The sequence below is a fragment of the Ixodes scapularis genome, unplaced genomic scaffold, assembly GCF_016920785.2.
Source record: "Ixodes scapularis isolate PalLabHiFi unplaced genomic scaffold, ASM1692078v2 PGA_scaffold8__174_contigs__length_109621045, whole genome shotgun sequence".
Classification (NCBI taxonomy): domain Eukaryota; kingdom Metazoa; phylum Arthropoda; class Arachnida; order Ixodida; family Ixodidae; genus Ixodes; species Ixodes scapularis.
In genome coordinates, this window is record NW_024609883.1 from 45,277,194 (window position 1) to 45,291,230 (window position 14,037).

Sequence of the window (14,037 nt, forward strand, 5' to 3'; positions counted from 1 at the left end):
GACTTTATTTTGGGGGGGGGGGGGGGGGGGAGGGGGGGGAATCCGCGAAAAAGAATGCTCTTGGGTTACCTTGGTCCCTAATAATTCATGTAGCACATAAAAGAGCACGAACTGAAACGCTGTGGGAAACGAAAACAATAATGATCAACAAGCATGTAATCACGCGAAAACTGAGGGCATTGCCCATATACAGAAGGTAAGCTTTGTCTCACTAAATACATTACCAATAAAGTATTTAGTTTTACCCTGCGAGCGAAGCGGAACATACAAGTGCGAACATACTGTCCTGGGGGGCTAAGCTCGGCGCGGCGAGATCGAGGCGAGTTCTCCGCCAAACTCGCCGACCGCCGCGATTGGTCGGCGCCATGCATGACGACACGCGCCGACACTCCCTAGATCGTGACGTTAAACGGAGGGTTTGAGGCAGTCGGAGAGTTGCATATTCGGAACTCGCGGCGAGATGCGGTGACGTCATTGTGACGTGGCAGAAGCCGCCGCGGATGGGAAAAACTTGCCGGCTCCGACCTAGGCGAGTTTGGGCGAGTTGGGCGCGAGATCAAGGAGAAGCGTCCAAAATGGCAGCGTTTTCGTTCGTGTTTTGCCGTCGGCATAGGCATTTAAACCACGCCAATGTGTTTGACATGGACGACGTTCATTTTCAACAACACAATCGCCTCTCGAAAAACGTGGTAAGGTGGCTGTGCGATGAACTGCGTGGCGAACCGGGCTTGAGGCGATGGAGCCGTGAATGAACCGTCGCCCCCGTCGTGAATCCTACATCCAAATTCTACAAAGTGAATCTATAGAAACAAATGTGTTTTTACGGAAATCTGCAACCAGGAACGCAATTTATCATTACCTACAGGCTTTTACAATTATTTTGATGGGTTGCTGCGCTGCGTAGATGCAAGATAAACGCCCTTGATAAAATTGCAACTAAAACAGATGATAGAAGAAAAGCAATGTACATGAATGGCGCAGACTAACAACTGTGTAATTTCTTTCTCATCTTTCTCCTTCCACACCGTATTTTGACAAAAAAAAATTGGCCGTTAGTTGTTTATACAGCAGGAGAACATGCCAGAACATTGCGACATTGTTACCTACAGTAGATAAGCAATTTAGCCAGTGCAGTATGACTGCTAGCCTAGGGTTTTTAACGTGCACCACGCAGTAGTGATACACGACCGCATGCCGGTACGATGCTCATCCAGATCGACACGGGCAGTGGTGGGGATGAATCCACGATCCTGGGTTCTGCAGCGCGAGCTTTCGCTCCACGTGCACCCTACCTTGAAAAAAAAAAAGAAAAAAACACAATGTGTCTGTGTGGCGGTGCGGGGGAAGAAAGATGAGAAAGAAATTACACAGTTGTTAGTCTGCGCCATTCCTGTATGTTGTTTTTCGTCTATTCTCTGCTTTAGTTTCAATCTTTATCAAGAGCGTTTTTCTTGCATCTACGTGGCGCAGCAAACCATCACAATGTTTGTATAATTAGTATCCCTGCTGTTACCTATTCTTAATTGTCATTTACGATTTAAATAAAGAAAATTGGGCTGTATGTATGTTGATACTGCCGAGAACGTGGTCTGCCTCAACGGGGGCGATTCTCCGAGGAATTTAGCCAGTGCCGTACAACCGCTACCCTGGGGTCTTTAACGTTCATCCCGCAGGAGTGATACACGACTGCACGCCGGTACGATGCTCATCAACATCGAAAAGGGCAGGGGTGGGGATTGAACTCGGGATCCTGGGTTCTGCAACGGACCTTTCCCTCGACATGCTTCGAGCTGCTGTGCGCTAGCCCAGCCGGCCACCAATCCCCCGATTTAAATTAAAAAAAATAAAAACCCTTCACTGCGGAGCGTAGGGAAAAATCGGAGCTACGCTGGGGAACTCGCCGCCGCCGGGGGGGTCGGAAATGTAAGAGGGGGAGTGGGAAACTCGCCGGGGCGGAGTCAAAAGAAGCTCCTCCCCTCCCTCGTGGCGTGGCATCGGAGAGATCCCCGCCGAAGGCGAGCTTAGCCCCCCTGAACTACACTTCCAGTGAACAAGCGCACCATCCAAAGCACCGAGCTCGCTTTTATAGCGTTTGGTGCGCTCAACGATCCCCCACTGGAACAAGCGCACCATCCAAAGCGCCGAGCTCGCTTTTATAGCGTTTGGGGCGCTCAAACCAAATCAATTCTATTATTTTAATTATTTTTATTAAGTGCGGCTATGCGTTTTTCTTTCTTTTTCTTTTTTTACTTTTACGTTCATGTGCCATTTTCTTAGTTATATAATATTTTTCCAGAAATCTGACAACTATAGTCTGTTTCATTATAAGTAAGAGCCACAAATCAAAGATGTAGACAAAAAAATAAAAATAAAAAAGAACGCGAACACACATTAAATATGCCATGTAACGGCGCATTCAAAATTAGTCGTTAGTTTTTTAGAGAGGAGCAATTTCGTAGGACGACATTGTTACCCGATGAAGGTTATAAAAAGTGCCGTGCAAGTGTTAGCTCAGGGTCTTTAACGTGCACTACGCAGTATATGTGATACACGATCGCATGACGGTAGGATGCAGATGGTCGACTGAACCCAGACTCCCTGCTAGAGCCTTTTGATAAAGGCGGTTTTTACTAGTACCGCCAAATATTGTTGTGGAAACGCGTAAGACACGTGCCACGAGCGGGTGCTCCACCGCAATTCGCTTTCAAGGGCCAGTCATTTTAGTGCTGCGCCGCCATTTTCCTCCAAGGGCCGCTCGAGACACGGGCCTCGTGCACTGGCAGCTTTGAGGTTATTTGAAAAACCAACGCAAACACATCGAGGGGCTTTAGTTCCTACAGGTTCTGCAGCGTGAGCTCCGTGCTTTGAACGGAGCTCGCGCTCGAGCATATCTCCATGTGCTCTGATCTGCGGCCACAACACAGCCAACGATCCCCCACCGCACGTGGTTTAGCCTAGTGAGCTAAACCAAATCAGCTACGCTTAGAGTATCGGCCCTCTTTTCCCCGATATTGTTGTGGGTGCCACCAGCTTGATGGTTAGTAAAAAACAAACGCAACTGCCGATCGTCATGATTCAAAAGTGCGATTTCCTCAGCATTAGTTTCGGTGTCAGGAAGGTCACGTAATATTGCTTCGCTTTGTCGTGAACTGTTTAAACTTTTGCGGAGGAGGGAAAAGCGTTTCCTGTGATTTCAGATAAAGCTTCAGATAACTGACAACCATGATTTTAAGCACCAAGATGTCTATGAAGCCTAGTTTATTTAGTGACTCTAGCCCGACCGCATAGGCACAGAAAAAGAACGAACAGCTTGACCTCGCGCTCTAGGCGCTGGTTAAGTAGCTTCATCATTCCGTAGCGTTGGCTGCGCTTCGAACTAAGGTAAAGCAAGGCAAATATCCAGATCTTAGGGTTTCACAAGCCAAACCAACAAAAATCATTTAACACACCCAAATAAAAGAAATTGTGGGTTTATTTTGACTAACTGAACACTTTTTGACGTGCAACCGAAATGTCAGATTGGCCTCCGTCGAATTGCGGGCACCTCGGCCGATATTTAAACCCGACAAATATGGATTCATGGGCCAGCGCGTTGGCTCAGAGACGCTGAGGCGATTTATGGTTTTGTGTTTTGTTTTAATATCATTGCTTCTTAAGAGCCACCGAGGTGGTTTTTGAAACAAAATATAGTCAAGCCATTCCGACAAGCACAGTTTGATTGCGAAAATTATTTTTGCAAGTGATAAAAACATTAAAATGTTTTCGCGTATGTCGCGGAATCTGAAATGGCAGAATGCATTTCATGGCGCCCATTTTATTTGGAACGCGTCGGCCATGTGTACCGTCGCACAGTAGAGCGCGCAAAAGTAGCTGTGGTGCACCCGCAGCCTCGCGCTTGTTGTTCTGACATCTCTGGCTCGCTCACTGCGGGCATCCAGGCATCTGACACCCGGACACCCGGCGCTTTTTCTGTCTTTCACGTGGCGTTCCAAGCGGCACACGACGGAAAATGCACATCCAGCTGTTCTTGAACACGTGTCGCCATCTGTACTTTATGTTAAGAAACTACAATTTGCCGTAACTGAATGGGGAAAGTTTGAGGTCTTATAACATTCTTAACGTTTAACATATCAATATGGAAGTTCTGGAAAATGTAATATTGAAGGATGCTTCCTAATTTAATGTCTCGTTATTTTGATTAGTTGACGTGATTCCGTTTTTATAGCGCAATAAAATAATACCGTTTTAAACTTTATTTTTTTATTTTAGAATATACATTATCTGTACAGTTTGTTGCTTACTTGTTTAATTTATTACATCCAACCGAACGCTTATGTAAAATATCGTAGACGATGGGACGTTATAACTCGAGAAATCATTTTTTCAATATTAGAGACTGTGGTCTATTAAAAGCTGAATAATTAACTAACAACTAAATATAATCGTAATATCGAGACATTAAAGTATCGTTGAAAGACAGCTCTTTCATTTGACATTAACTTTATAATTGTAAGATACATAGAAAGAAAGTTATAAGCCGTCAAAAAAGCACCAAAACGTCATGCACGGTGGGGTTGCACCTTAAAGGTCGATTGGCCGATATCACGAAAGATTGTTCCGAAGCCGCGGCCCCACGTCCGTCGTGCGCCGCCATCGCGTCGTCGAGCTCGCGGTGCGTCGCCATATTGAGAATGACGTTCTACACACTTCTGTGCAACTTTTTTTTTTATTGATCAACGTGTTTGTAGTTTTTGAAGGCCGCAAAAATACGGTTCATGTTCTTTTCTATTCTTAATATTGAATGTATAAATTAGACGACCTACGACTTTGAGTATATTTTGTAGACATTGCCATAAAAAAGAGAGTGAGCGCGACTGAAACCGGCCAATTCTCGACCGGATTTTGGGCCGAAAGAAAACGAATTTTGAGCCGCAAATTGTGTTCTTGGTAAAGGGACACTGGCAGGATATTTATGCTCGCCAAGGTTTTTATTTGTACACGACAAATGAGAGCCCAAGTGCCTAGAACCATTTTCAGCTTGAAATTCGGTTCCTTTCCGCCCGAAAACCGCCGATCGAGAACTGGCCGGTTCGAGTCGCGCTCACTTTTTTCTCCGTGGTCACGTGCCGTTTTCTATGGTTTAGACACAACCATCAAAGATAATCAGAGTCGTGGGTCGTTGAAGGCACAAACACACTATTAAAACTAGAAAATAAATATGATACCCATTTTTCGTGGCTTCTTAAAAGTTGCGAATACGATGATGCAAAAAAAAAAAAAAAAGTCGCCCGGCCACGGGATTTTTACCAACGCTCTCGTCCTCTATATTTCTTCTTCCTCCCCAGTTCAGTTTCGGTTTCGAAGAGTTGCGTTTTTTGACTTTCTTAAAAATATGTGACGCTGTAGCAAAATATTGTTTGGGTGGTCTGCTATACATATTAAATCGCCTGGCAAAAAAAAAAAAAAAAAGAATTGGAAAGTTGTCAGTTTTTTTTTTTTTTAAGGTTATATTTAGATGAAAGGCTCGGAGGTACACCTAAGCATTTGTGAATGCGAAAGCAAGAATATCGTTCTTGCGCGCATCCTCGTGGGCCGCGCTGCGCTGCCATCGCCCTTGCCCCCGCTCTCCAGAGCGGCGGCACGGCCGTTTCTTTTCCCGCGCGCTGACGGTCTGCCCGATCACGTCAGCCGATTTCTTGTACCGCCGCACTAGCGGCGCGGGCACGCAGCGCCATGGGGTGGCCCTCCTTGAAACTGGCGCGCAGCGGCCAATGGGAGCCTCGTTCCTCGAAACTATGACGCGCGCCAGCCAATGGGGCCGAAGCCGAAATCCATCAGATTTCGACTTCATTGCGCTCCATTGGGAACGGGGAAACTATAGACGGTTACAAGTCAAGAAGGTAGGAGAAGCTCCTCCGACAAGCGTGATACGCCGGTTTCAAATCAATTCGCAGTCGAAAGAGTTCCCTGGAAACGCTCCTTCTTCCGCTTCAATGAATAGATATTGGCTACAGAGCGATGCCAACTTGTCTCCGATCCTACTTTTTAAGAAAGTAAATTTGTATTCATCGGAGGGGGAACTGAGCCCCTGAAAGTAGCCTTTGTATCCATCGGAGGGGGAACCTAATCCCCGAAAGTCGTATTTATTTTCATCGGAGGGGGAAAACTCTAATCTCCTCCTTGTGTCTTCCACAATGCTAAGTCAAAGTCGAAAGATAAAGCATATATGTACAGAAAAGCAAGACCCTCCTCGTGCGTTGGCCGCGACGTCACGGAAACGATGAGAGGCTATAGGATGTGGAGGTGGCAGGGGGATATATGATTCCCTTTGAGGGGCATTTGCGGCTACTTTCTTGACTTGTAACCTACTATACGTGCCGTTTGGCTAGGCTTTTCGCGTGGTTTCAAAGCGTGGAGCCATCAAATCGCAGTATAACTTGGAGAAAGGAGTTTAGGTGCAGTTTGGCGGCGGCTTCAAAGCTGATGACGTCGGCTCGCTCCATAGGATAGTTAATTCTTTCGCATTAGAAACCTCGGCGAGCAGAAATACTAGGGCTGGGAACTTCATCAATTTACCTACCAATTAATGAATTAATGTTTTGATCACGATTAACATTTTAACCAATTTATCGGTTAATTTTTGACTAACAAAAAATAAAAGCAATTCAACGCTTTCACCTCGCAGATATGGTCGAGAGCACCTTTGCGAAGGTCAACCTTACGTGAAATTTTTACCGAAAGTAAACTGTAGGGGCGAGGATCGTAACTCGAACAAGTGGAGAAGGCTATACGTGTCCCGGCCACTTGAACGTCGTGCGAGTGACCGCTTAGCGCAGCAGAGGCTGTTGTGAGCAATCAAGGCCGTTCCCTATTTCCGGAGAGTATCAACGAAACTTTTTACTTCTGCAGCTGAAGCAATAATTTGTGAGTGTGGGTGTCCTGACTGTTCTCAACGACACTTGAAGGTTGATCTGAAATTCAAAATTGCACATTGCGCTACTTATCACATAATCAACAAAGGCAAAAACATCTAAATTTAACTTTTTAAGACTAATAAGCATGGGAATCAACAAAACCGAGTAATCGATTTATTAATCAGATAATGGGTGTCGAGAAATTGGGTTAAAACTTTAATTGACGCCCAGCCCTAATAAATATTCTGGCGCTGTTCCTTTAAGCAACGCGGGGCGTAGCATGTTATGGTCTCTTAACTCGCTTTAAGTAATAAAAAATAAATCTTTATTTTGTTTCATCACTGAAACGGGGGACCAAGACAAAAAGCCGCTGTAGCAGCTTGACGGAGGTCCTGGCCCCCTTTAGAGCAGGCGATTCCTAAGAAATTGCAAAAACGAACAAAAGTGCTACATTGAGAGAAAGAACACTATTTTAAATGTACAGACCATAGATCAAACAAAAACAAGAAAAAAAAATAAAATTAATACATTCATTGTGGTACACAATGGTACAGTGATCCGTATGCCTTAGCCGTGCCTAAGAAAACAACCCTAAGATAGTGCTCGTACCTCTGCCAGCGTCATTGCATGCATATCAAAACCCTTTAAAAATAATTCATTTAATAAAGTAATTAATTGGTAATTTAGCGTGTGGTTATAATATAATGTATGTGATGGCGAAACAAACCATTTTTCTTTAGGGTGGAGTTGATATGAGGAAGTGAAAAGGACTAGGTTACATACTTCCTCAAAACGTTTATTTTTGAACTGCGTAGACTTCTTTCACGCCGTAAGAAGTCGGAGCCTGTAAATATTTGAAATTGGTTTTATAATAAACAATGAGAACAAATGTTCAGCCTGATCATATTATGAAACATGAGGAATAGCACGCACAGCTTTCTTTTGTAAAATATGAAGTTTATTTATATTGGTTTTTGTTGTGTTTCCCCGAACTAGATAACAATAATTAAGTTGGCAATATGCCAAAACATTGTAAAGTTGGAGCTTGACACAACGAGTTAACAACGATTTAAACTTTGTTAGCAACCCCACTGTTTTCGACAGTTTAGACGAAAAATAATCAAAATGTTTATCCCAAACCTTCCTATTTGTAAACCAAACGCCCAAAGTCTTAACAGTGTCGACAAATCCAACTTTTCATTGTTCAAAACCAGTGGATTTGGGATCATAACTAGAGCATGTCGACTTTTAAGTAAAATGACTTTGGTTTTTTGCAAATTAAGCTTGAGGTGATTATCTTTTGTCGATTTTTGAACACGATCAAGCACATTATAACATTTATAGAGTACGGATATCTTTATCGGAAAAGAAGATGCTAGTGTCATCAGCGTATATAATAAGCTCAACTTTAAGATCACGATTTACATTTACAATATCGTTAATATAAAGAATAAAAAGTAGGGGCCTAAAATGTTGCCTTGGGGCACACCATTTGTTATTTTTTTAAATATCTGGTTTAAAGTTTAATATAGACAAGAACTGGGTACGATTCTGCAACTAAGATTGTAACAAACTTAAAGGTTTTCCACAAATGCCATATTATTCTAATTTTGCTATCAGGACGTCGCGATTTATTGTGTGAAAAGCTTTAGAGAAATTTAAATATATACCGATTGTTAATAGGTGATTATCTAGTAGGTGCCCTTAATATTATTTCGTTTTGTTTTAATAATGCTAACTCAGTGGAATAACTTCTACGGAAACCAAATTGAGAATTTGTAATTACAAGGTATTTCCCAAGATGGCAGACAATTCTATTTGAAACTAGTTTTTCGAGTGGCTAAGAAAATACTGGAAATATAGAAATTGGTCTAAAATTGTTAATATTATTTAAATCACAACCTATATGTTACACATTATCTTTGGCAATCTGAACTTTGATAGGAAACTCACCGGACTCAAGTGCAAGATTGAATATATAAGTTAGGTATGCTAAGATATCTATAACATACTTTGCTGGTTTTATTTGAATATTGTATGCATCAAATAGTTCTACTATTCCTTAGGCTCATAAATATATTATAAAATTTAGATACCTCAGTGGGAAAAAGAAATATAGAATTAGGCAAGGGTAAAGGCATGCACTGAAGTGCATTATTTACAGTAGTAGTGGAAACAAGAGATGTGGTATGATTTACAAAACAGCTATTAAAAGCATTCGCCATGTCTGTCCCCGACATTATACAACCATTTATGTTAATTTCAACTGGCATAAAAACCTATGGCTTGTAGGTAAGCCATGTTTTGAGTCTTTGCCACAACACGTCTTTTTGTCGTATATCATCCATATTAAACATATAAATGTAATATTTTTTCTTCGCTTGTCGCAGCATGCTTTTTAGTTTGTTTCTATATTGCTTAAAAACCTCAAGTTTCGAATTTTCCCTAGATTCAAAAACTGACCATATAATTTGTTTATTGTGCGAATCATAGTGAGAAGTTTTGGTGTAACCCAAGGTTTGCGAAAGTTTTTGGGGGGTTTTACGGCTTTAAATCGAAAATATTTGCCATATATTCGAATATATATCTCCAAAAAAGAATTATAAGCATCATCTACCGATCGACTTCAAAAATAACCAACCAATTTGTATGCTCAATTTCATAGCGGAAAGCATCTAACTGGTGTTGCGTAATGGGTTGGTATGTAATTGTCGAGCTAATGCAACGTGGTCTAAAGTTATGTTTTTCTACCGATATGAAAATTGGAAGGTGATCATTGATATCTGATGAAATGACGCCGGGAGAGAGTACGAAAAGCTCGTAGTTTGTAATAAAGCAGTCAAGAAGCTCCTGCACTAGTTACTCTTGTAGGGTTTTTAATGACATTAGAAAAGCCAATATATTGAAATTAAGTTGCAAACGCAAATTGCAAGTTACTATCAATAAACATATCAATATTAATGTCAGCTATGTAAGATCTGTAGTTATGATCATTTACAAGCCCACAGAGCTCTTCAAAACATTGAATGAAAGGCGCAAATGCAGCACTTGGGAGACGATAAACTACAGAAAATATAGTGTCATTAACAAGAACAGTCAAAATTTCATACCATTCGGTGATTATTGAAAACTGCTCTAATATTTCGTACCTCATATAATTCTTCAGTAACATAGCGACATCACCGCCTCTTCTTCTAGCTCTATCAACGCTGATATGATTGTAGTCGGGCAAAATAAAATCATCTGCACTACTTGCATACCATGTCTCGTAAAGCATGATAACACTTAAGTGTGGCCTGAATTGATGAAACAGATTATGCAACTCATCTTGCTTGTTTTTTTATTGACCTAGTATTCATATTGAGAAACGTATCTAATTAGAAATGCTTTTCTTTCAGAAAATCATACAAGTCGAGTGGCCTAAAAAAGTGATCAGTCATTCGTCCCTCAGTGTTTCCATTGGAATGCCCGTCGTGGTTGACTATACATTGCCACAATAGAATGTTCGAGACTCGCCAAGCCCTGCGTTTCTAAACTATCTTCTTGTATTTTACATTTATTTTAATAACACTAACCTTACAAGGACCCCCCCCCCCCCCCCCCCCCAGTGTTGTTTTTAGGATGCAGCGCGTGCCCAAAGCGGGCTTTAGCCAAATTAATTTTGTCAAAACTGTTGATGTCCAGACGCGATGAGTCGTTGTACCCTCAGTTGGAGGTGATGACCCTACGTGAATACCTCCTCTGCACGTAACACCGTTCATTTGAACGCTATGTCGCGCCTGGCATGGTGTTCCCGCAACGAGAGATCCATTGTCGAAGTTCACGTTTCCAAACCCCCCGCTTCCAACACAAAAGCCGCGTTCGAACTCGACAACCCTTCGCGGTTTCCGTAACCCGTGCACGACGAAGAGTACACTAGTTGTTGTACATAACTCCCGCGAAAGATCGCATTGTTTGCCCACGCGTGACAGAAGGCTCGGCTTACCCAAAGTTCTTCCAAGCACAGTGTAAACAACAGCCCCTTAGAAGGGAGAGCGTCCACGGCGAACAAAAAAAATTTTAATCTTCCGAAGTACTATGTCGTAAACTATCCCGTTGCACGCGGCGATGGGGAAAGCACCCGTCGAAGGTTTAGAACGCTGGTAGAACCGAGGGGGGGGGGGGGGGGGGGGGGGACAACAAACGTTCAATAAAAACCAAGAGCGTCATCCGCACATGTCGCGTTTTATGTTTGTCATACATCGTTCCTGTATCTCTAAGAAACCAATCTCGGTCGTCTACGGGAAAAGCTCGGCGAATGAAAGTAAAAGCATTTTCAGACCTAAAAAAATCAGTGCGCTGTGGCATGACGTTACGTTACATGGCGCATGACGTTTTTCGTGCACGCGTCATGTCCAGTGAAACAACGTAAACAATTCTGTTAGGTCTAAGTCTATTTTCAACCTCGTTGTTTGCCGAGTTCCTTCCATAGACAGTAGCGATGGGCTCACCCAAGTGGAAGTGGACACTCCAGATATTGTTTTAGAGTGCGCTCTCGCGTTCTAAACCTATGAGAAATATAAGGTAACAAAGACAACAAACTTTGGTTTCCTAATTCTTCTTCTTCTTTTCTTTAACTCCTCATAATCTGTGTGGCATCACTGATCCTGGTAAACAACCTGAAATACGCCAAGACGCCATGAAACTTTGTTATCGCGTGATTGGTTTCGGTTTCGATTGCTCGGAGTCGGGTTCGCGGAATGACGTCACAGGCTGGGGTGCGCCACTGTGGCGGCCGGAGGTCACGTGGGCTCAAGTGAGTTGGGACGCGACACATGTAAGCTTCGTGTGCTAAAGTCACCGCTCCGATGTCGTCACAGCGCATGCGCAGACGGCTCACCTCACGCGCATCTGATCTCCGTGCACGCGCACTGTCCACACCTGGGCGAACCTGCAGGCTCGTATGTAAACAGCGCGTTGGCTTATATTTATCAAAGAAGAGCAGACGACAAAGCCCCCACTGCGTCACTTTTTGTTTGGTCCGTGTGACCGCCATTATAGTTACAAGTACTAGTCTGTGACGTCAATCGCAGATCGAGGTTCCCAGAGGGCACTTTGTGATCGAGCCGCATTCAATCTGGCTACGGTAGTACCTGATAAGATGGCGGAGGAACGAACCAGGAAGCCAGAAGCGACACAATGAGTCAGTTTCCGAGGTGCTAATAAGGTGTCTCCAGCAATATGGTGTATTTTGCGTTTTGCTCTATGATTAGTGAGGCCATACGCGTCATTAAGAATATTAAAAAAACGCAGCCCACAAAATTATTGTTCCTACATTTTGAAACTGACGTAATCTCAAACTTCTATATCTGTACAGAAAAAGAAAAAAGCTTAGGGCGTTGATAATTATGCTTTTGTTTCTTGCCCCTCGGTGATTCGCTCTTCGGATCTCTCATCGGCTAATGCCGGCACGTCATTTGCTGCGGAGCCACAAGATGAATTTCTTACTTCAATATGGTGAAAATCGATAGACTTAATTTCTCCGTTAACACAGTGTCGGCTACTCGATACCAGTTGTAACGAAAATAAAGAAATAAATAAATATAAAAATAAAACTGTGTAACCACACTCTTAAAAAAAAAAAAAAAAAGAAGAAGTATCCAAGTTCCCTTGCCGGCAGAGCAAAAACCTCAATAAAAGACGGCGAAAAAGAAAAAAAAAAAGAAAGAATATCCTAGCGAATATCGAACTTGAAAACACAACTAGATCTGGAAAAATAAAATGCGACGGTTAGGGGTACAATGAGCAATTGTGAAACGCCGCGCTCATTGTGCCTGCGGACGTATTGCACTTTTTGGGAGGTTTGAATCTCAAGCTGACGTTTGTCAATCGCTGGCGTCCTTTTCCTCGCCGCGATTGACTGCCTTCGTGTTCTGCAGGAAAGCGACTCGGACGGTATATTTTTTTTTTGTATGTTCTTTTTATTTTTTTATTTTTTTAAGAGCGCATTTGTATTTTGGATGCTGATTGTGGCCGCGTGGTTTCAGTTGAGCCAGTTCGGGGCCTCGCCCAAGATCACCTGCGACAACGGCTTCTACCCGATCCACGAAGCGGCCAAGAATGCGTCGGCTAACGCCATCGAGGCCCTGCTCGAATGGGGTAAGCTCTTTCTCTTTAATACATCGATTGTTTTAATAGTTTTGGTCACTGACAGTTTAAGGAACGAAAGGACGGGGGCTTATAATGTTCGTGCTTCTTGATTTGTTCTACAACATTTTGATCGGCTCATCGCCAACTTTCTTGGACATCATGCGCCTCGCCGCATGCACTAAAACGGAAATTTCAACTGAACAACAAACATCGCAATCCAGGAACATTTTGAAATGAGAGCCATAAATTATCAGTAAGCAGTAACTAATTTTTTGGACGCTCGTAGTTTTTATTCCACGGCTCTACCATTTTTTTTTCTTTGCATTAAATATTAAGAATTACATTTTAAATTTTTTTTCTCGAGAAAAAATTTTAAAGCTTCGGAGGACTGTAAATTTCTGGGTTTCATAAAACGGGAATAGTATGAATCATTCATATTTCCTTGAAAAAAAAAATTATTTTGCGGAATGTCCCAAAAAGTTGGCAAGGAATGCTATAATCTGATTGGCTGAAGAGCGACATAATGAGATGCTGGGGATCTGCCACGTCCAGCGTTTCTTAATCTGTCAATGGCCACGCTCAAAAAAAAAAAATATATATATATATATATGAAACACTCATTCTCCCGGGGAAAAAAAAAACAAAAAAAAAAACACAGTTTGGCCACCACCTAAGGAAGGCGAATGTCGAGGGTAAAAACATGTTTAGGTCTATTAAAAAAAAAAATCTCTGCTGTTACTCCGTGCATGATGTTCTGCTGTACTCAGTGCCACGGCGCAGACTCTTTTCTTATACTCGTTTTCAGGTCAAGAACCAGAAAAAAAAAAAAAGAAGTTTTGCGCATTGCGCTGGGCGAAGTAGTGCTCACGCGATTTGGTTGTCGGAGGAAGAATAAGCGATGTTCTTGGGCGTTAGGACCTCTATGTCTTGATAAGATAACGGATATCTAATCTAAAATGCACCTACACACGTCTTAATTCTCCACATAAAGATG

General features: G+C 42.6%; 1 protein-coding gene across 1 annotated transcript in view; it reads left to right on the top strand.

Moving 5' to 3' along the window:
* The window catches only part of LOC8036046 (transient receptor potential cation channel subfamily A member 1), a 112,469-nt gene that overhangs the window by 18,548 nt on the left and 79,884 nt on the right, over nucleotides 1–14,037 (top strand). The window contains exon 3 of the mRNA XM_040502442.2: nucleotides 12,941–13,052. Within this exon, the coding sequence (XP_040358376.1) occupies nucleotides 12,941–13,052 (112 nt within the window). The remainder of the gene's footprint in view (nucleotides 1–12,940; nucleotides 13,053–14,037) is intronic.